The 22427-nt window shown below is 33.8% G+C and overlaps 3 protein-coding genes across 3 annotated transcripts; 2 read left to right on the top strand and 1 right to left on the bottom strand.

The window, feature by feature from the left end:
* Positions 1-1846: 1846 nt before the first annotated feature.
* Positions 1847-4456, top strand: LOC149906903 (uncharacterized). The gene is made up of 3 exons (XM_090103846.1): positions 1847-2105; positions 2225-2332; positions 2434-4456. The coding sequence occupies exons 1-3, from the start codon at positions 1847-1849 to the stop codon at positions 4092-4094; spliced, it is 2028 nt and encodes a 675-aa protein (XP_089959972.1). The 3' UTR covers positions 4095-4456.
* A 9811-nt stretch (positions 4457-14267) lies between these two features.
* On the bottom strand, positions 14268-14987 carry LOC149906902 (uncharacterized). Its single transcript, XM_090103844.1, has one exon. It carries the CDS (start codon positions 14985-14987, stop codon positions 14268-14270), a length of 720 nt encoding a protein of 239 aa, XP_089959970.1.
* Positions 14988-20328: 5341 nt separating this feature from the next.
* On the top strand, positions 20329-21640 carry LOC149906901 (uncharacterized). Its single transcript, XM_090103950.1, has 4 exons — positions 20329-20405; positions 20546-20792; positions 20912-21019; positions 21350-21640. Exons 2-4 carry the CDS (start codon positions 20546-20548, stop codon positions 21448-21450), a joined length of 456 nt encoding a protein of 151 aa, XP_089960076.1. The 5' UTR covers positions 20329-20405; the 3' UTR covers positions 21451-21640.
* Positions 21641-22427: the final 787 nt, after the last annotated feature.

Genomic DNA, 22427 nt, shown 5'->3' with positions numbered 1-22427 from the left:
TAAAGTGATTATCAAATGTACCATAAAATGTTAGCGAATAAAGTGGAATCGTTTTTCCATTTTGTAAACTCGTAATCTTTTGAAACTTGTTAAAATATTGAAATAAAGCTGTATTTTGTTTAGGTTTAAGTTCGTGAGTTTTTAAACAGCTTTCCGTGTAATGTAGAGTTGAGTATAAGCTTTACATTCATGGAACCTATATCTCAATTTGATGTTTATTTTTGCTTTTTATATTTCTTCTAATATCCCTTTTTGTAAGTGGTGAAGGCTCCCTCGGTCACGTAAAAGATACAATCACTTTCCCTACTCAAAGACAAATCTTTATATTCATTTGTACCAATTATCGATCTAAATTTAGATAGAAACAGAATATTTTTGACATTTATAGCAAGGTATGTTCCCATGAGAATTTCATAAAAAGCTTTTACAATAGGTATTTAAATCACTAAAGAGACTAATTTTATATTAAAGTAGTAAAATTATTTATATAATTTAATCTAGTATTCAAATCAAAAAAATCAAAATAAAAAAAAAAAAAACACGCACTAAAATACTTTATACCACAGACTTATTGCATTATATGCTTAACTTCACTATTAAACAAAGTCGCTTTCCCTGTCCCTATGTCCCTATGTCCCATTTGTACGCTTAAATCTTTGAAACTATAACGCAACGGATTTTGATGCGGTTTTTTTAAATAGATAGAGTGATTCAAGAGGAAGGTTTATATGTATAATAACATCCATTAAATAGCGGAGATGTGCTGTTATTTTTGAGGTTTCTGATGTGATGTTACATTTTTTCCGCTTACATTGCAAACGCAGGCTGAACCCTACGAGTTTTATCAAAATAGTGTACTAAGTATTATACCTACACATTGAAAAGGTCTACAGAAAAGTCCGCGATGGTATATGTCTATCTCTTATGGATATATTTACAATAACTTTTTTTGTCATTTACTAAAAAAAAATTGCAGATTTTCGGCGGTATGGCGACCATTTGGAATCGTCCGAAAAGTATGGCATGGCGATTTTCGTAAATGGCTGCACGACGATGGTTACCTGTGCAAAAGTTAGCCTGGTACAAATGGTTGAATTGTTTTTTTTAAATCAACACATTCGCGTCGGTATGGCGGGCTGTAAGTCACACCGGAAAAGTATGGCATGACACTACCGCCTACTTCTTTTTTATGGGCTATCGGTAAATTCTAAAATTTTTGTATTACAAATCGTTTGACTTTCGCTATTTTTCCGACGAGTTCGACTAACGCCCACGCGACTAAGCTGCCGGTACCAGCGTTCACACCATCATTTTTCTTTTTGTCATTGCGTACTAAGACCCCTGTAGAACCGCCATCCTGTTATAAATGACTCGAAATTTTGTGTCAATATCTCCTGGTCCAAAAACAGTTATCATCAAATAATATAAACAACAATCCTTGCTAATTCGCAAAACCGGCACGTGCTGATAACGTTTACAGTTTTAAAAAATAGTCTGACATATTGACGCAATCAGTCAAGGTCTTTCCTCCACCATTTGGCCACGTCATACAACTACGGGAATAAATTAATCGAATAGTTGATGAGCTTTAGTCAGAGTAGCGTCGCTCGACCTTCACGCACATTCGGTTGAAATGATAACATTTCGTTTTTATAAGTTTTTATTCACATTATAAAAGGTTAGGAAAATATTAACTGAAATATAGGTATGCTTATAGGTAAGTTAGTGATTCAGTGACAGTGATGTTTTTTAGTAATTAAGGTCCACTAGTTTGTGAAACAGCTTGAATTGATGCTGATAATATAGTTTGACTTGTTATTTACGGAAGCGTATTGTATTTTTTCAGATGCAACGTTCACGTAATGACGATGACGACGAAGATGTTGACGATTTCTATGTTGTCCAATTCCTGGAATTGCCTTTTGAAGGCATTGATGTATACGTCTGCGTACCATACACCTGGATAAAAGTACCTAGAAATAATTGGGATGTAGTTGCCTACCCTGAAGATAATAATCCTGCCCTTACAAGAGAACGCGTTAAGAGAAAAGAGAGATGCTGTGATAACTGGAAATGTTATAGGGCTGTCATCAAATATAAGTCAAGTAAGTTGGAACTATTTTACTATTTCGTTCGTTCGTTGTGTATGGTATCACCGAAGAATTTTCAAAGAGATTTAATTCTCAAACTATATTAATTACGGTAGAAAATATTTCAATTTCAGATAGATACGAAATTGCAGAACAATGGATAGCGTCAAGAAGTAATCAACAATCTTTTATAGAAAGAAATGCAGATAATTTAGTAGTAAGAGAAACAAGAACAATTCCTGGTAATAATTAAATTGATTCATTAATCTATACCAAAAACCTTCAACTTCAACCGAGCGGACCTCTCAACCGAATCAGTGTAATAATCAAGAACCTACTTTAGAGAACAGAAGTTTGTTATCGAACTTCAATCCAAAGATAGAAAATGTCCAAACTCTAGCCCATACTAGTAAGGTCTCGAATAACACACAAACTACCACTCATACGATAGCAAAGTTACTCGAAATGCCTGATCAACTACGCGATAACCTATTCCGGATAATTGAAAAAGCGCCACAAAACCCGTCGAATTTGACGCAACAAACCGGATCTTCATCAGTGCGATCATTACGATTATCTGAGAATTGCACAGTTGTCGAGATCACAAACGACACTCCAGAAATTGGGCATTTACTGAAAATAAATGTGGAAAGTGCAAATAATTCTCCATTGGAATCACAAAACCTTCTAAGCTCAACATACATTCCATCTCCAGGACAAATTTCACAACCGAGACTGTCACAGCCAAATCAGCAAGACTCACAACGGCAACTGCATATACCGAAAATAGGAATCGCCGGCGTTGCGAATGAACTTCACAACGCAAGAAGAAGAACAACGCAAGGAGAAGGGCACCCAAAAAAACTGCAGCCATCTGTTGTACCGAATTTACTAAAATCAATTCGACAAACGTTATCAGCTACGAGCAAACAAAACCTTAGAAATGAACAGCAACCACAAACAATACTGGATGAACAACATACTGAACAAAGCAATAGAACGTTAACTTCGATCCAGCAAAATATCGCAAGCGATAAACATTTAGTGGCCACAGACCATCATACGCTTCAAAAAGACGAGTGCACGGTAGAAACTTCGGATTCACTTTCAGATAGAGCACCTATAGAGAGAACAAATGTCAGCAATTGTGTCTCTTTTGCAAGTAGATCTGCAGACAGTCCAACAGCTCCCCAAAACACTACTTCAATTAACCCTACTAGTCATGTCAGGTTGAAATTAGAGCAGCAAATGTTAGACAACTTTGCAATTCTCTGCACTCAAATGGGCTCTGTTTTGCGTAATACTACTGATATGTACAACAACTTACGCAGTTCCCTCCTCGAGACTGCTCAAACATATAAAAAGTTACTGAGTGCAGTTGAACTATTTAACTCAATACAAAATTCAACCGGCAACGAAACTTTTCCGATTAACTTGAGACCAGAAGTCCGAAAGTCTCCTGAAGAAATACGAACTGAAGCAACAGCAAGTAAAAGTTCGAGTAGTCAAGATCAATATAGTAACGACGATGCTAACAAACGACCGGAAAATAAACACAAGTCGTGGCGTTTTGTTCAACCACCGGAATATGATCATCATGACACAAGATGGACATTGAAGTATAGAACAAATGTACCAGGACTTGTAGAAGAACTTATGCCACAAAGTGGTGTTTATATTCATAACAGAGAACTCATTTACTGTCAGCGTGTATCAAAAGACTGCAAATCATTAGCTCAACGATTATTACCAGCAGTATTCAGCATTAAGGCACTGAGTGTTTGTTCGACAATAATTGAAAAAGCGCAGGCTCCTGTTGGAACTGATGCAAGGCCAGAATTAGATGACCATGCGTGTGGGGTACTGCTAAATTACGTTTTAGACTACGGACTCCAACGTGGTTGGACTATGGACCTGGGTCCTATTCTTAGTTCTATAGACGAAAGGATTTATACGATTCGGATCCTTTGGTTGAACCACAGACATCTGTGGGTTGAACGCTAACTGTTTACGATCTGTTGGTCATATTATGTTCCGTTCAGAGTTCATAATTTATTGATGCTAATTGAAAGTGAATTTAATTAATTTTGTAACTATATAGTGATTATTTCAATACGTGTTAATGGAAAAGCGTGAAAGTGAAAATTTATCTACTTTTTATCTCATTTATGTATTAGAAATAGCTGTAAGTTTATTTTTTTCAAGTTATGTACATAATTGTTCTGCTAGTATCGTAAGTACTCTTTAAATGTTGAGAATATATAATTGATTTTATATAAGGATTTCTACCAAAGAATTTTAGAACTCATTAGGATATAAGTCTTACATTACTTTTATATTAGGTTCACCTCAATAAATAATGTAATCTCTACAATATTTTAAATAATAATTATATGTACAATAAATGGAATTCACAAAAAATTACTTTCGTTTATTTTTGCCGACACTTTGGTATACAACACTTACTGCACATAATCAGAGAAATCGGAAACTTAGCACAATGATTCACAAGACGTTTTAAAAAGAACAATTTGTTGAAGTACAATTAAACAGTAATTTAATAATCGCCTCTGTATGTATAAAAAATTATTTACGCGACATCAATTTTGTAAAGGTTTTGTTATTCTGGCAAAAGCGGGTTCGAATCCCGCCATGATATCCATTTTTTTTCTATTTTATTAAAACTTAAGCTATTGTTATATCTATAAGAATGTAGGAATTATATCTCTAGTTATATAGATAACAAATTCTATGAGAAAATATTATAAAGATGAAATATCATTATTATATAATATAAGCGTTACAGACAGTTAAGACAGTCTATTCCTGTTTTAATTACATATATTATTAGTAGACATCGGATTATATGCATTTGCATATTTGCATATGCAAATGCATAAAACTCTCCAATTACGGCGTTAGTGCATATTTTAGCCTTTTTCCCCAATCGTGCATATTTCGTTAAGTAGCGGGAGTTTTGATTGGTCGACTAACCTTTATTAGCCAATCAGAACGCTCAGCGAGTAAAAAAACCCTATTTTGGCATGGTAAAATGGCAAAAAATTACAAAATGGGCTCCATTTTAAGTAAATTATGAGCCATTCAAAATAGGGCTAGATTACCCTTTTGGGGCTAAAAACTTAAAACACGGGTTGAATTCCAAAAAAGGGCTAGATTTATCTCGGAAAAGTCTAAAGTGGCAACACTGGGAACGCGGGTGATAAACGTCACAAATTTGCGCTCGAAAATTTTGTAAAAATGCTTAATTGTATATTGGCACAAAAACTATACTTAATTTCAAGAAAATTTCACTGTTTTTGTACAATCTTTGATTTAAATATATAAAAATAATAAAGGTTTTTTGATTTTGTATTGTGCATATTTTAGGCATATCAGTCGTTTTTAGTGCATATTTCGGCCTTTTTTAGTGCATATTTGCATGCATATTTTGGCATTTTGTTAGTGCATATAATCCGATGTCTAATTATTAGTATGCATAATACCTATAATTAATTCATAAAAAAAAACTTAATTTAATTTATAATATTTATAATATTTAATATTTTATAAATATAACATTACGCTAATGCAACATGATTTTATTGTCTATGTTATTTAAAAAAATACTTATAATATTAGTTCTGCAATATTATATAGGAAAACTGAAAACAAGGATTTTGTATATAAATCATAGCTCCTGTGCTTTGTACTGGCGATGGTTTTAAGAGAAATGAATAATAATTTTAAATAAGTCTTTAAGTGATATCAGCAATTAAGTGTGCTGAAGATAGATATAAATAATAGATATGTAAAAATTTAGGCAAATATAAACGATGACATTGCATATTCATTTTCATAGAAAAAATAAGTAATTAACATTATGTATGTACAATAACTTTATGTAGTCAAATTTGCTAATTACTCGATCTAACTTTTATTTACGTAATGTAGTTACAAATATGTTAGGTAGATACAAAAACTATATTGAAATACAAAACTCTATTCTTAAATTTTTAATTAGTCGTTATCCATAAAAAAAAATTAGCAACGAGATGACGTGCATCAAGTTAAGTGCTCCTTTGATTAATGAAGGAGCTACAACTTTGCTCCACTTTTCAGCTACTTTTTTAAGAACTACGGAAAAAACGAACTAAAATACTGTATCACACTTAGAATATTGCATTAGAAGATTAAAAGTGAAGTCCCATGTCCCCTAGTGGGGTAAGGGGCAGATGCATCTGTTTCACTGATCGATTTTCTTTAGGGACAAGTAGGTGATCAGCCTTCTGTGTCCTACTAGACCGAGACATTCTTCTTCGTCTCCACCGGGAATCGAACCCAGGACCCAGGCTCTACGCTCATGCGTAGAGCCAGCACTGTACCAAGGAGGCGGTCATTGCATTAGATGCTTAATTTATAATAATAAACTGAATAACACGATATTAGATTTGAAGAAAAAACTACTGATATATTCCTCGTCAATATGAAATATTATTTCGGTGACATAGTTTATGTGACAAAATAATATGTATAACTTCATGAAAACGAAAAAGTCCTACATCCCAAAAGTTTCACGTAAATTAGTTACAAGTTCAGAACCATTCCTTTTCATGGAAATGTGTTTTTCCTTCATGACTACATGATATTAATATTTTCTGATTCAGATGGCCATGTGCGAGTCGGACTAAACGTGAACTCCATTTAATTTTATTTTTCTTAAAAATATATTAAAATGAAAAAGGTATCTAATTACTTTTTTAAATAAGGGAATTTTTCGTTCGTAGTCTGGTAATCTACAATATACAATAAAAAATATACAATAATTTAAAATAAAAATAATATAAGTTAAAAACGTAATAGATATATCACATTGCCGATCGCGATCGCGCGAATTGCCGCGCCGCCCGTCGCGCCGTCGGTCGCGCCGCCGGTGTCCGTGGCCAAGGTGTAAGGCAACCACTGAAAATCAGTGTATTGCACTGAGTGGCAGGCCTTTTGTGGCATGCATAGATTTAAGTTAGATTTAAGTTTCTTTGTTTTATTTTATTTGTATTTTTTTTTATGTATCCACAATAAACATATTTCATTTCATTTCATTTCACATAATATAACATCGTAGGTAACCTCTTCATCTCATTCTCTAATACTTACTTATGCAAATTCAAAGTCGGCGCTGTAAATGTTAATTGCGTTTATCAGAATTACGTATTTCAAATTTCAATTTATAACGTTTGGTAAGTAATGTACAATAATATTATTTTATGACAAAATTATATGTAACATAGCTCACAAAATGACTGAATATTCAGTTAATTTTGTGAGAATAATAACTAATGTACTAATAATACTAATTTATTTAATAACTCGCTGGCTCGTGCTTTGGCGTTAAACAATATTGTAATTTAGCATTAGTACATCATGTTACTAATCGCAAATTTATTTATCAAAAAATAATAAAACGCGCGCGGGGTCACGGAACGCCCGCTCGGCCCGTTCAAAGCAGGGCGATAGGATAATACTAATATATTTTATCGAAATAGTCTCTGAATATTATGGACAAGATAATATTATTATGATAAATACTTAAACACATTATTAAAAATTACACGAAGTCTTATAATCTTTATATATAAAAATGAATCGCAAAATGTGTTGGTAAGCGCATAACTCGAGAACGGCTGAACCGATTTCGATAATTCTTTTTTTATTATATTCCTTGAAGTACGAGGATGGTTTTTACGTAGAGAAAACGTAAATATGTACCACGGGCGAAGCCGGGGCGGACAGCTAGTCTTATATATAAAAATGAATCGCAAAATGTGTTGGTAAGCGCATAACTCGAGAACGGCTGAACCGATTTCGATAATTCTTTTTTTATTATATTCCTTGAAGTACGAGGATGGTTTTTATGTAGAGAAAACGTAAACATGCACCACGGGCGAAGCCGGGGCGGACCGCTAGTGTGAATATAAAAATATAGAGCAAGCTTTTGAACTTGGGTACAAGTTGAAAGCTTGCTTAATTAGACTGGGTTCTTTGATTGTTCAATTTTAACAATTGGCAGTTGTCAACAACCGTGACGTCAGAAACGGCGTAAATAAATCGTGACGTCATAAATCAACTCGCACCCTTCACTGTGCAACATAAGCCGGCTAATTTCACGGGTCATACAGACCATTGCGTGATAAAATGTGGTGATAATTCAGCGGGAGCATTGACCTAGCTCGATACTTGGTGTATAAAAATGAAGATTTAATTGACGCCCTGGCTGCAAATATAATAATCGGCGGTAATACAAATATAAGACTTAAGGATCACGTACATAGACAACGATGAAAGAATTTGGATTTGAAATCGGGCCAGTAATTCCTGAAATTAACGCGTACAAACGCAACAAACACTTTAGATTTATATTAATAGAAAATATATTAATAGAAAAAAATCTTAAACCATAGCAATTAATTTATACATAAGCTGTTCAAATATAGAAAATAATGACTGACTAGAGTTCTAAAGTAATGAAATAAGAAAACTGATAATTAAAGTGCTCACAGTTCGATCTTTATCAAACCTTCATTAACTATCTTTTGGTGACATCTTGCTGGTACAGAATGGCGGCGAAAAGCTGAAGACCGAGCCAAATGGCGTGCCTTAGGAGAGGCCTATGTCCAACTGTGGACGGAGAAAGGCTGAAGAGAGAGAGAGAGAGAGATAGAGCCACAAAACTGATTAGCAGAATGTAAAATATTAAAATATTAAAACAGAAATATAGTCCTCTTATTCTTATTTATGCTCACGTCTAGCTTCCAAGTTCCACACAAGGAAAATCTGTGTGGTGAGGAATTAACAATTTGATTTATCAAACATAATTAAATAACAAATAGTTTTAAATTTTATCACTAGCTACGAACTTCTGAATTTACGATTTAAACTTAATCAAAACATTGACCAAAAATGTCTTTTCCATATTAAATAAAGTAATCTCAGTTTGATAAAAAGCTTATCGCAAAATACAAGGTCATTTGGGGACAGCGATAATTTTTATAATTATTAGAACTGTTATTCAAATACTTATTTTTTTCATGATATTATGTTATTTAGATAACTTGTTCTAAGAAAAATAAACTTGGTATGAAGAATTTAGAAAAAAAAGTATGGTTAAAATTTTCAACAAATTAATACGTAGATATGTTTTTTTCTCTTTTAAAAGTACATTAAAGAATAAATACTTAAATAAATAAATATATATTGTCATAATATCCATTTTTCATAATCAATTCCTAGCAGTTACTAAAAGACTATAATAAAAAAACCGGCCAAGTGCGAGTCGGACTCGCGCACCGAGGGTTCCGTATGTGATGTAACTAAAAATTTATGGTTTTCGTAATTTTTCCTTTATTTATGCTATAAGACGTTGCTTCGTACCAAATTTCTAGATTCTGAGTTCACGGGAAGCACCCTGTAGGTTTTGATTCCCTTGCAAGTGTCGAAAATTTGCGGCATAAACGGCTGTATCTTTTGATTGCGTTGGCTTAGAAGTTTGATTTTTTCACAGCTTCAAGGGACCGTAGACCTGAGTAATTGATATAAATTTCAGCTTTATACCTCCTCGCGTTCCTGAGAAAAAGGGTCTTGACAGACGGACGGACGGACGGACGGACAGACGGACAACAAAGTGATCCTATAAGGGTTCCGTTTTTTCCTTTTGAGGTACGGAACCCTAAAAATCATCGTGATTTGTTCCTATTATCTATCTGTGACGAAGTAACTAGGTGTGCGTCAACAATTTTATCTACTGAATAGAACTAACTGCTATTTACTTATTTTTTCCTTATTTATGAATTGGGATAACATACTCTAGAACAATAAGAAATAATACTATTAAAACATGATTAAAACGTTGTCCATCGGTTAATAAATTATATTTTTACGAGTGTAACCCACGCGTATCCTTAATTTTACAGACCGGAGCAGGAAATAGGACTGTTTTTGTTAGATTAATAATTATCAACTAAAAACAGAAGATTATTGACCTTTATTTTATTTTTTATAGATTTTAATTTTTATTTCTTAAAGTTACGTTTTTAAAAGAGTGGGAGTCGAGCATGCTTCGGCACGAATTGGGCTACGCTCGCACCGGGGTAGGTACCACACCCTCACAGAATATCGGCGCCATAGTGACAGTTTACTGTCGCGTTCCGTACGGTGAGTGAGGGGTCCGGAGGCCCACATCCCTTCCCATCCCCTACCCATCCTTTCCTTCCCTATCCTCATTCCCTCCCATCCTCGCCCCTTCTACCTAACTCCTTCCAAATCCCTTTGAAGACAGCAACACATCCACTTCCCAGTGGAGTGGATGCTTATGGGCGGCGTGTATCGCTTAACACCAGGCCACGCGTCTGCTCGTTTGCTATCCTATATCATTAAAAAAAAAAAAAGTTACTTCAAACTACCTTTACAGAATTTATATGGTATCTATACATATAATAAAATCGTAGGAAAGTCAAAACTGTACATTGAATATTTTTTTAAAAGAATACTTGATCCATGATCTATAATCGATATAGAAGCCAAAAATATAGTTTTTAGAATTTTTGTCTGTTTGTCGGTTTGTCTGTTTGTCTGTTTGTCTGTATGTATTTCCGGGCTAATCTCAGAAAGTACTGCATAGATTTACTTCAAATTTTGCATGAATATTCCTAAGAGGTCGGGTGAGGATAGTTTAAACATATTATCATGATATCACCTTCGCGGGAGGAGCTGTGAACCTTTATAATAATAATAATAATATTTATTTATTTTCCTCAAAAACTTACAATTACAGTTACATAGTATTACATAGTATAAATTGGAGAGGACTGGTGTCTGCGATAGGCAAAAGCCTGTAATGCAGATCGCCAGGCACTCACCCAGTCGAACCGCTTAATATTTGCTTAGTAACATAATATTAAAAACATGAAATAAACCGTTTAGAGGTACAAAATATAGTACAAAAGAGAAACAAAAGGGGAAATAAAATATCTTAAATGTTAGATAAAAATTTAACATTTTACAAAAGATAAAAAAAAGTGAACAATTTATACAAGAATAGATTTGGTACCTATATTGTAGAGTATATGAGTGAGTGTGTGTGAAAGTGTGTGCGAGTATATGTGTGTGTGTATGTGTATGTATGTGTGTGTGTGTGTGTGTGTGTGTGTGTTTTATGAATATAATAAAATTTACTATAGTTTTACGTAGCGTATTAAATTCTCAGTAGATTCATAATCGAGACTTTTTAGCCATGTTAAAGTTTTTGATTTGCAAGCACCTGTAGACAATGAATAAATAGACAATTTACCATTTAACTTATTATACAAATAACTACCTTGAAAGCAAAAGAAACGACGAGTGAATGATGTATTGGGTGTATATTGATCACAAACTCTATCTAATCGACGCTTTGTTTTTAATTTTTGAGAGTCATATATCAGTGAACTGTGTTGTCTGAGAATGGTATGAAGAACAAAGAGTTGACGAACGGTCAAAACATCCCATTTTGCGTAGAGGGCGGTCGTTGGGTGATAAAAGGGTAAGAAGGAACCAACCTTTAGTACAGCTCTCTGGGCTCTTTCCAGTTTTAACAGAGAAGTTTTCGGTGCTCCTCCCCAAGAGGTTATGCAATAAGAGAGGAGGGATTGACACAAGGCATAATATACAGATTTTATGACATCTTTATCCGCAACGTTTCTCAGGCATTTAAATACACAGATAAGTTTGCGTATTCTTCCAGATAACAAATCAATGTGTTCCTGAAAATTTAGCTTATCGTCCAACACAACACCCAGATATTTCATAGATTTTGTACATTGAAGTATTGGACACGAACAGGTAGAGCTATCAAAGTTGAGACAACGATGAGATTTGATCAGAAAAGTCTGCGTTCCTATGTTTCTGTTTCGTAGATGAAAGGCCATGTACTTAGTCTTATCTGTGTTAAGTGTAAGAACATGGCTATATAACCACTTGCAAACGGTATCATAACCAGATTGGGCATAAGAAATTGCCTCTTCCCACGTATTACCATAGAAAAGTAGGACTGTGTCATCCGCAAAAGATACTATTTCACCATGAGTTAAGGCTAGCTGACATAAATCGTTAATATAAACTAAGAACAAGGTTGGCCCCAATATACTTCCCTGTGGCACACCAAAACAAACAGGAATTTCTTCGCTGGTATATTCATCTATCTTAACCAACTGTGTACGATTTGTTAAAAAGTCTTTAAATAAGTCAAGCTGAGTGCCTCTAACACCAATATCTTCTAATTTTTGTAAAAGAATTGGGACAGAAACCGTGTCAAATGCTTTTGCTAAGTCTATAAATATGGCAACTACTTTCTTTTTAGTATCTAGTTTATTTACAATGAAATTTGTCACTTTATGTACCGCATCCGATGTAGATTTATTTGATCTGAAGCCAAATTGTGAATCTGATAATATTTTATTACTTTCTAAAAATTTTATTAATCTTAAATTAATCAGCCTTTCAAGAATTTTAGATAGTGAGGGCAAAATAGAGATTGGTCTATAATTGTTGACACAGTTTCTGTCACCACTTTTATAAATGGGTTGGATTCTAGATTTTTTGAAAGCCCTCGGAAAAACTCCAGAGGCCAGAGAAATGTTGCAGATATGTGTGATGGTTGGCGTCAAAATATCTTTATAAGTTTTTAGTATGTGGCTCGGAATCAGATCCAAACCTATGGCACTATCATTCTTAAGATTATTAATAAGTCCTTCAACTTCTTTACAGTCCGTAGGTAATAAAACAAATGAGTGGGGGTGAGTATATTTAGTGTTATATGCTGTATAAAGGGGACTGTTAATAATTTTGTCCGCTAGGTTCCTGCCAATATCTGCAAAAAAGTTATTAACGTCATTTACGGATTGTAAGGGATGCTGATGACATAACAGTTCGTGAGATGACTCTTTATGCTTTGTTGTAAATGTTATATCTTTCAGAGTTTTCCAAAGCTTTTTGTTATTATTTTTAGATTCTTGTATTTGTAATGAATCGTACTGTCTTTTAAGTTTTTTTAATAAATTTGAGCAAAAGTTTCTATATCGTTTGTAAGTAATTTTTAGTACGTCGTTACTCGGATCTTTTTTTAGTTTCTTATGTAGTTTATCTCGATTTCTCAAACATTTTAGGATGCCTGGAGTAATCCATGGTTTAAGTATTTTTTTTCGACAAGAGACAGTTATAATTTTAGTGTGCCGCATAATTAAGTCACGTAGAATATTAACAAAAGCGTCAGTAGCAATATTAGCATCTTCTATTTTAGCTATGAAACCAAAATCCTTGCTGTTTATTTCATCATCAAAAGCAACGTAATCAAAGCGTTTAATAGTTCTAGAAGCCTTCAGTTGATAATTAATAGCAATGTACAACGCGACGCTATCATGGTCGGTCACACTCGTGTGAATTACTAGACATCGAGTGATCTTCTTTGATTTGGCTAAGGCATGGTCTAAACATGTTTTATTGCGTGTAGGTATTGTATGTATTGGAAGAATTCCGTGAAAAGCTAACATATCTAAATAATGACCTTTATTGGTATCATTGCTGTCATTTGCTATGTCTATATTTATGTCGCCAACTAGAAATACATTTAACGTCGATGAGTATCCTTGTAGCAATTTATCCAATGACTGTATGAAATTACTAACGTTTTTATAACCTGGGGGGCGATAAATTGCTAAAACAACGGTATCAGAATTTATTTTGATAACCAAGCAATTCGCGTCCTGTATTATTTTTTCTTCAACCGATATAATTAAGTTTGATTTATAATAAACCACGACACCTTCATTTTGCGTCAGATTGTTTGCAGATGCAAAAGATTGGTATCCATCCAAATGGGGTATATTTTGTGTAGACAAAAGCCAGCATTCCGTTAATATAATACAATCCCAGGACACATTCGACCTGACAATAAGAGGGAGTAGGCTATTCAGATTACATTTAATACTTCTAATATTTTGAGTAAATAATTTCAAACAGAGCTCAGAATTAGGAATCAGCGATTTACTTACAATTTAAAATTTTGGCGAAAGTTAATATTAATACTAAAAATAAAAAGAAATTCAAGGCATAAGTAATATCAACAAAAACAAGAAAAATTCCAAAAACTAGTCATATACGACATTTTAGTGCGTCTAGATCGGATTCATTGTCGATGCGCACGCGGGATTCGTTAGATTTTCGTCGCAAAAACACTCTTCCGTAGGAGGTCCAACAGCTCTCATATTTTTCAGACTTCATAAATTCTTTTGCTAAGAAGAATAGCTTTCTCACTTTGGGTGTTAAGAATTCAGCAACATAAACAGGTTTAACTGGCCCCTTGAGATTCACGGTAGCAGTACTTAGTCGCTGATTCGGATCTCTCTCTTTATTATACTTCCTGACAGATTTAAGTAAGTTTTCTTTTTTGAGATTGGAGTTAAAATCTACCACGATTGGCCCGTTGGACACATTTTTAATTTTCATGCGGAATACATCACGGATTTCGGATTCATGAACATCAACATTTACAGCGGAGCAGATTTTTTTAGTCATCTCTATTAAGCTATGTTTGTTCTCACTTTCGGCTGCAGGAATATTTTTTAGCTCAACGCAAGAGGATCTGGAATTTATTTCCCACTGTTCTAGCTTCGTTTCAAGGTAATTTATACGAATTTTGTGCTGTTTGTTTTCTAACTGAATCTTTTTGACGTCATCCAAAATCTCATCATACTTGCTTGACATAAGTTCAATAGAGGTTTTGATGTCTTGATTTTGCTTTATAATACTATCCATGAAAGTTTTTATGGCGTCATACTTTGATTCTTGCTGGGTCTTCATCTCATCCAACATGTTTCTCAATTCCACGATTGTACTATGAGTGTCGCCCGAAATCTCATCACACTTACGTTTGAATCGTTTAGATAAAATACAGAGTTCCTTCCTATCTGTAGCATTTAGAGATGGGTCAGAACCGTGGTGTTGAGGCGCAGACGTCAATGAAATCTTCCTTGGGGGGGTTCTTGAGCATGACATTTTGTATATAAGTCAAAAAAAAATAATTTTAGAATTATTTACACAGACTGCCAGTTTCTTCCAAAAACTACCAAAGTTTACGTATGGGAAATTTAAAACAGTGCCTAGGCAACACTGTGGATACAACGTCATGCGTGTGCGCAACTAGGAATTATACCTTTGTTCCTGCAGTTGCTGTCCTTGTCTAGCAGATGTATCACTAACTTCGTTGCACTTCTGCGCGCCTAGTACCCTTGATATTAATGTTGAGTGATATTTTAGTTTTAAATTAATAATAAAAATGAATATAATGACTTTCACAGAATACACGTCTAAACGCTGTCACGGTCCGCGGGGAAGAGGATTTTTTATTTTTCTTATATATTCCGTGTACTACGACAGCGTGCAATCTAAAGACTCATGTTTAAATGTTGGTTTCGAGTAAGCCATGCTATTATCTAGCATGTCATTTACGTAATTTGGGCAGAGAAACAGTTTAATGAATTTAGTAGTATAAAGACAAATTTGAAACAGCGCCATCTATGAGATTTCGTAAAAATCAAATCAATTTACATGTTATCACTACTGAACAACTGTTGAAAATTAATAATTTAAATATAATCATGTTATTTATTTAACTCTTTAACCCATATCTTCCCTTCCCTATAAGGTGCGCTTATATTTCGTGTGAATATACTACATTTTTAAAAGTGAGGGTAGATGTTTATTATTTTAAGTCAAACTAGACACCATTACAATTAATCTAATATTGATTGTGTTCATTGGTTACATTTTTAATCTTCGTGTTTTATAAATTTATAAAGAATAGAAAAAATTCGATCACGAGGCGGGACTCGAACCCACATAATTTCGTGATCGAATGTTTCTATTCTTTATAAATTTATTATTTATAAATTTATATTTATAAAGCATTTGAATAAATAAATAAATAAAATTAAAATAAATGTCATAAAACCAAAAATATCAAATTCAATCTTCGTGTTTTGTGAATTTTCACCATGCGTTCCCACAAAAGGTAAGTTGTTACTTTTATAGGTATTTTTTTTATAATGATAGCAATTCATGTTTTTTATTGGTTTTATAATGGTTTTATATTACACTTTTAGAATGAAATAATAGAATGATGAATTCTTTTTGACTTTTACAAGATTTTGAGGTGCGTTGGGAACAGTAGTTTGTTGATAAAATTTTATTTGTAAGTAGCTTTTTTTATTGATTTACAATTATTAACGTTTGATTTTTTATTTACAGATTCAATGTTCATAAAATTATATCGCCTTTGGAAGACTATTTCTGCTGACAATTTTACAACACCACTTGAAAATTGATGATTTGATGATGAAGATAGTGGCAGCAAGGATTAAGTGGAAATTAATAGTAATCATCCGCTTCGTCAATTTTTGACTGAAGTTAATGTCCAAGGTATGGTTCAATCATTGGAAGTATCTCGGGTAATTTTGGAGGATATTTTTCAGGAAGGAGAGGAGGGGCAGCCAACCACATATCAAACTACTACGTTTTAGTACCGAAAAAAATGTTATTGCCAAATGAAACATAAATTTAGCACTCACAACTGTACAAGTTATGATTTTTATTCTGACTTTGCTGTTATCTGATTATAATATTTATCGTTATGGCTATCGAGGTACCGACCGTACTGGGATGAGAGTACATGATATTATACCTACTCATCATCCAGGATTGCTTAGAGCATTTTCACACTGAAAAAGATGTTTTCTTTGAATCGTAGTTGCTTCATTTATTTATTTTTAATCATTTTACATAATATGTTTTATATTTGCCCATTTTCATTATATTTTATAAATAAAATGGAACCAACATAACTTTGTTGTGTAGGTATCATTTCTCTATTAATAATCCGTAGGCATATTTTCCGAGCACCCCATTTAAGGTGCGGTCCTGAAATTATAAAAAGTTAATGTATACTTTTGCCTAATATAAGCTCAAGATCATTTTTAGATAAAAATAACAAAAAGAACTTATTTATTAAAATTTAGTAGATAAAAGAAATTATGTTACGATTTTATAAGAAAACACAGTATATTTATTAGGCGGCGGTGATCTCTTCCAGGCAAAAGATATTCATCAGCTCAATAAGATTGAATAGTTGTTGTTAGTTATTCTTTAAATTCACTGATTGTAATGAGCATTTCCGCATGCAAGTTGTATCGTAGTTTAGATATATCATAGTTTTGACACATTACAGTTCCAACAAAACCCTCAAATTTTTGAGCAGAGTTGAGCAAGATAATTTAAAAAATGTGCTGTGTTAAGTATTATAGAAAAGGTTAGTTCGTTGATAATTATCATTTCTTCATCATTTACATGGGTGTTGTTAAATGTTAGTAAAAATAAACTTTGACTGTTAATACTTTTGTTCAGTATTTACCTGTATGATTATTGCTTGGTAATTAATATGTATATTTTCATGTCGTATAGCTAATTATAAACATAAGTGTGATGTGAAACTAGCTGGATTTATTTTTACACACTCACAGCCATATATTTTATATTAAAATAGTGTAAATCATAATATTTTTTCACAATTAAAAATATTTCCTTTTTTCTGATGGTGTTGGCATCGAATTAAACCGCGCTGTCGTTTCGTTCACTAAAAGTGATGTTATGAGGACCGAATATGTAGCCGCCTCAACTTACGGAAACGAGAGTAACCTGCGTTGTCTGTTAGTTATTGTATAGTCGAATTTAACGTTACATGGAAATTGGAATCTAAATATATTATGTATACTTAGGTATATTAAATCTGTACATGAAATATATTTCCTAAATAACTATCACGGGGTGATTAGGGATCGACACTGATGCCAAAGAAGCAAACAGTAAAATTTTTGTCCGTATAACCGGTATAGAAACAAAAACTACTCGACGGATTTAAACGAAACTTGGTACAATTATTTTTCATATTCCTGAGCAGAGCAGTAACTCCATTTTTAAGCTTTCGTCGCGTGTGCAACCTTAATGGTTAAAGCTACACAGAAATCATGTATGAAAGAAATGATCTCCTTATTATATAAAAAATATCTCCCGACATCATAAATGTCTATCTTTTATGGTTGACTCACAATAACACGTGTAACTTCCGATAGCTTAGGAGTTCGAAGCTTTCTGATTATATTTGTCTATAACACTCTCAGTCCGTTTTAACTCAATTTTTATTTTCATGCATCAGTGCCACCTAAAAAATCTTGATCTCGAAATTCGAGCAAAGCTAAGAAAATGAGAAATAAGAGTTCTCAAGAATCGTTAGAGGTATACTCTAGGCCGAAAACAACACGTGTTATGCCGAGAACCTGAAACCGCTTCACAACGAGAATTGCGGCTCACAGCTGACCGCGAACGGCATGTACTATCCCGTGAGACCGAAACCTTCACTGAGAGGGTATAACGTCTCACAGCTGATCACGGCCGTCACATTTTATCTCGAGAATCTGAAACTTTTACTCAATATGAAGACCGTTTGACAAATGATAGGGTGCACCATAATATTATTCGATCTCTTGAAGATGAACATGAGCATAAGCAATGACTAGAGTAGGGACGCGAATATTACAATTAATTGAGACAAAAACGATTATTAAGTTTGTTTAATGAAAGATTAAGAATTGAAACTATTCGGTCTCTGGAAACGGACGAATAGCGAGAGGCCCCTCTTACTGCAGACAGATTTCGCATAGTCTTAATGACTTAGAGGTAAACATCTACGAATTTGGTGGTGGGGTCCGACAAATATAAAAGTGGGTTTTCTTATAACCTCACAATTGATTACAGATCATCTTCTGTATAGGCGATATTAACGTAGTATGTTATTTTTGTAATGCTTTAAAGTGGAGTAAGGAGTCGGCTTTCGTTTCAAGATACACCGGAACCTTTGAAATCACTACTTTTAGAGGAACATGACGTGCAATCTAAACAGTTCTTAGACAATTTTCGCTCTTATAGTAGTGCGTTTCAAATGATCCTTTGGTGCTCAACAATTATCAGAAGGTCCTTTCATGCTTACTTTTAAGATACAAGGTCAAGTTTACCATTTGATAGGATCCCTTTTGCCTGAAGGCCAACCTAAGTTTCTTTAAATATATTTTGTATTCGACTACAACGAATAGTCGAATACAAGAATAATCAATATTTCTCGAATTTAAAACTGAACTCATTTCACAATTTTAGAACATGTTTCATCAGGTTAATTCGTATGTATGCAGTTTTAAATCGACATTAGAAGCTTTTCCTCAAGATGGTGATATTAATATAAGATTGTTATAAATGCCGATAGACGGACATCTATCGGCACTCAAGAACTCCCTGGGCGTGTATAACGCCCAGGCCACAGTATTACAATTTTTCCTACAGCAGGGCGACGAATGTATTTTCGCATAGCAAAGGAGGGGAACTCGCGGGGGGTCAAGTGACGCGGGCCACGTACCATTAACATGCTTAGTTTGTGGTACCGAGCGCGAAAGAAAGTCATCGTGTTTTTGTTTTGTTACTATGTAAACTAACGTACATACTTAGGTACATATTCTATAACGGTGCTCTCAAACTGTTAATCTACATTTAATTTAGATTATTATTTGAAATACTAAGTAATGTAGAATTTTAATCACATTCCTTCATGTTTTCCTCAGATTTTCAATTTTCTCCGATTTTAAGATTTTCAGAGTGTTCAATTTTAATGTAGTTAAATTTTATAAGAGACAATTAAGAACATTCAAAAATAAAGTGTCACGTATTTTTTTTAAACGACGAATGACCTAAAACGACGTAATCGCGGACGAAGTCGCGGGCAACAGCTAGTTACTTAAATAAACACGAAAAAATTGATACAAAATTAATCCTAATGAATAAACAAATTTAATTTATAATATTCTATGCATTAAAATAAAACAATTATCATCAAATAATATAAACAACAACCCTTGCTAATTCGTAAAACCAGCACGTGCTGATAACGTTAACAGTTTTTATATAGGAATAGTCGGACACACAGAACTATCTCGATATAGTTCTGTGGTCTGACATGTTGACGCAATCAGTCAAGGTCTTTCCACCACCATTTGGCCACGTTATACAACTACGGGAATAAATTAATCGAATAGTTGATGAGCTTTAGTCAGAGTAGCGTCGCTCGACCTTCACGCACATTCGGTTGGAATAATAACATTTCGTTTTTACATGTTTTTATTCACATTATAAAAGGTTAGGAAAATATGAAGTGAAAAATATATGAGTGATTCAGTGACGGTGAATTTTCTTAGTGACTAAGGAATTAACAGCGTGAATTGATGCTGATAATATAGTTTGACTTGTTATTTACGGAAGCGTTTTGTATTTTTCAGATGCGACGTTCACGTAATGATGAGCTCGAATTCTATGTTGTTCAATTCCTGGAATTACCTTTTGAAGGTATTGATGATTACGTCTGCATACCAAAGACCTGGATAATAGTACATAGCATGCACAATTGGGCTGTAGTTGCCTACCCTGCAGATAATAATCCTGCCCTTACAAGAGAACGCGTTAAGAGAAAAGAGAGATGCGATGATGAATGGAAATTTTATAAGGCTGTCATCAAATATCAGTCAAGTAATTTGGAACTATTTTACTATTTTGTTCGTTCGTTGTGTATTGTGTCACCGAAGAATTTTCAAAGAGATTTAATTCTCAAACTATATCAATTACGGTAGAAAATATATTTTTTTCAGATATATACGAAATTGCAGAACAATGGATAGCGTCAAGAAGTAATCAACGACCTTTTATAGAAAGAAATGCAGATAATTTAGTAGAAAGAGAAACAAGAAGAATTCCTGGTAATAATTAAATTGATTCATTAATCTATACTAATATTATAAAGCTGAAGAGTTTGTTTATTTGAACGCGCTTATCTCGGGAACTACTGGTCCGATTTGAAAAATTATTTCAGTGTTAGATAGTCCATTTATCGAGGAAGGCTATAGGCTATAATATATCATCACTAAGATCAATAGGAGCGGAGCACTGCGAATAAAACCGCGGGGCACAGCTATTCAAATATATTTTTATTGCTCGAACGATTTCATTTCAGTTGAATACATTTCTAATCGATTATTACTTGTTTCAAATTTCCAGATTTTAAAGGCTTATATTTTATTTATTTATAGATATGCAACCAGCATCTTCGTCGAATACGAATTCCCGAACGATGCCACGGAAACCTCTACCAAGGATATCAATCAAACGACCAGGACCACCAGAACTATAAGGCAGACGTCCATAGTCCCCATAGAACCAATATACCAGTCCATCTAACACCCCATTCCATAACCCAGTTTTATTCATTTCCATTTTTCTGCAATAGTCCTACATTGGCCGCGGACTGCCCAGGGCTGTATCTCTATAGTGCAGTCATGGGCAGGCTGCGGCTGGTGTCCCACAACACATTAAATTCTCTAAAGGGCTTCTGCGTGTTGGACCTGTGTCCCCACGTAAGCCTCCCAAAGGACCGGGTATCTTCCTTCTGGTGGTACCCGTGTATTATGGAGAGAGACATAAATAATAATAATATATTTATTTATTTTCCTCAAAAACTTACAACTACAGTTACATAGTATTACATAGTATAAATTGGAGAGGACTGGTGTCTGTGATAGGCAAAAGCCTGTAATGCAGATCGCCAGGCACTCACCCAGTCGAACGGCTTAATATTTGCTTAGTAACATAATATTAAATACATGAAATAAACCGTTTAGAGGTACAAAATATAGTACAAAAGAGAAACAAACGGGGAAATAAAATATCTTAAATGTTAGATAAAAATTTAACATTTTACAAAAGATAAAAAAAAAAGTGAACAATTTATACAAGAATAGATTTGGTACCTATACTGTAGAGTATATGAGTGAGTGTGTGTGAAAGTGTGTGCGAGTATATGTGTGTGTGTATGTGTATGTATGTGTGTGTGTGTGTGGGTGTGTGTGTGTGTGTTTTATGTATATATTAAAATTTACTATAGTTTTACGTAGCGTATTAAATTCTCAGTAGATTCATAATCGAGACTTTTTAGCCATGTTAATGTTTTTGATTTGCAAGCACCTGTAGACAATGAATAAATAATACCATTTAACTTATTATACAAATAACTACCTTGAAAGCAAAAGAAACGACGAGTGAATGGTGTATTGGGTGTATATTGATCACAAACTCTATCTAATCGACGCTTTGTTTTTAATTTTTGAGAGT

This window comes from Colias eurytheme, chromosome 7, assembly GCF_061535395.1.
Source record: "Colias eurytheme isolate Ceu_HAF_F1 chromosome 7, ilColEury1 Martin Lab GWU primary, whole genome shotgun sequence".
Lineage (NCBI taxonomy): Eukaryota > Metazoa > Arthropoda > Insecta > Lepidoptera > Pieridae > Colias > Colias eurytheme.
The sequence above is the reverse complement of the archived record's forward strand: the minus strand, read 5'-3'. Positions and strand labels throughout refer to the sequence as shown.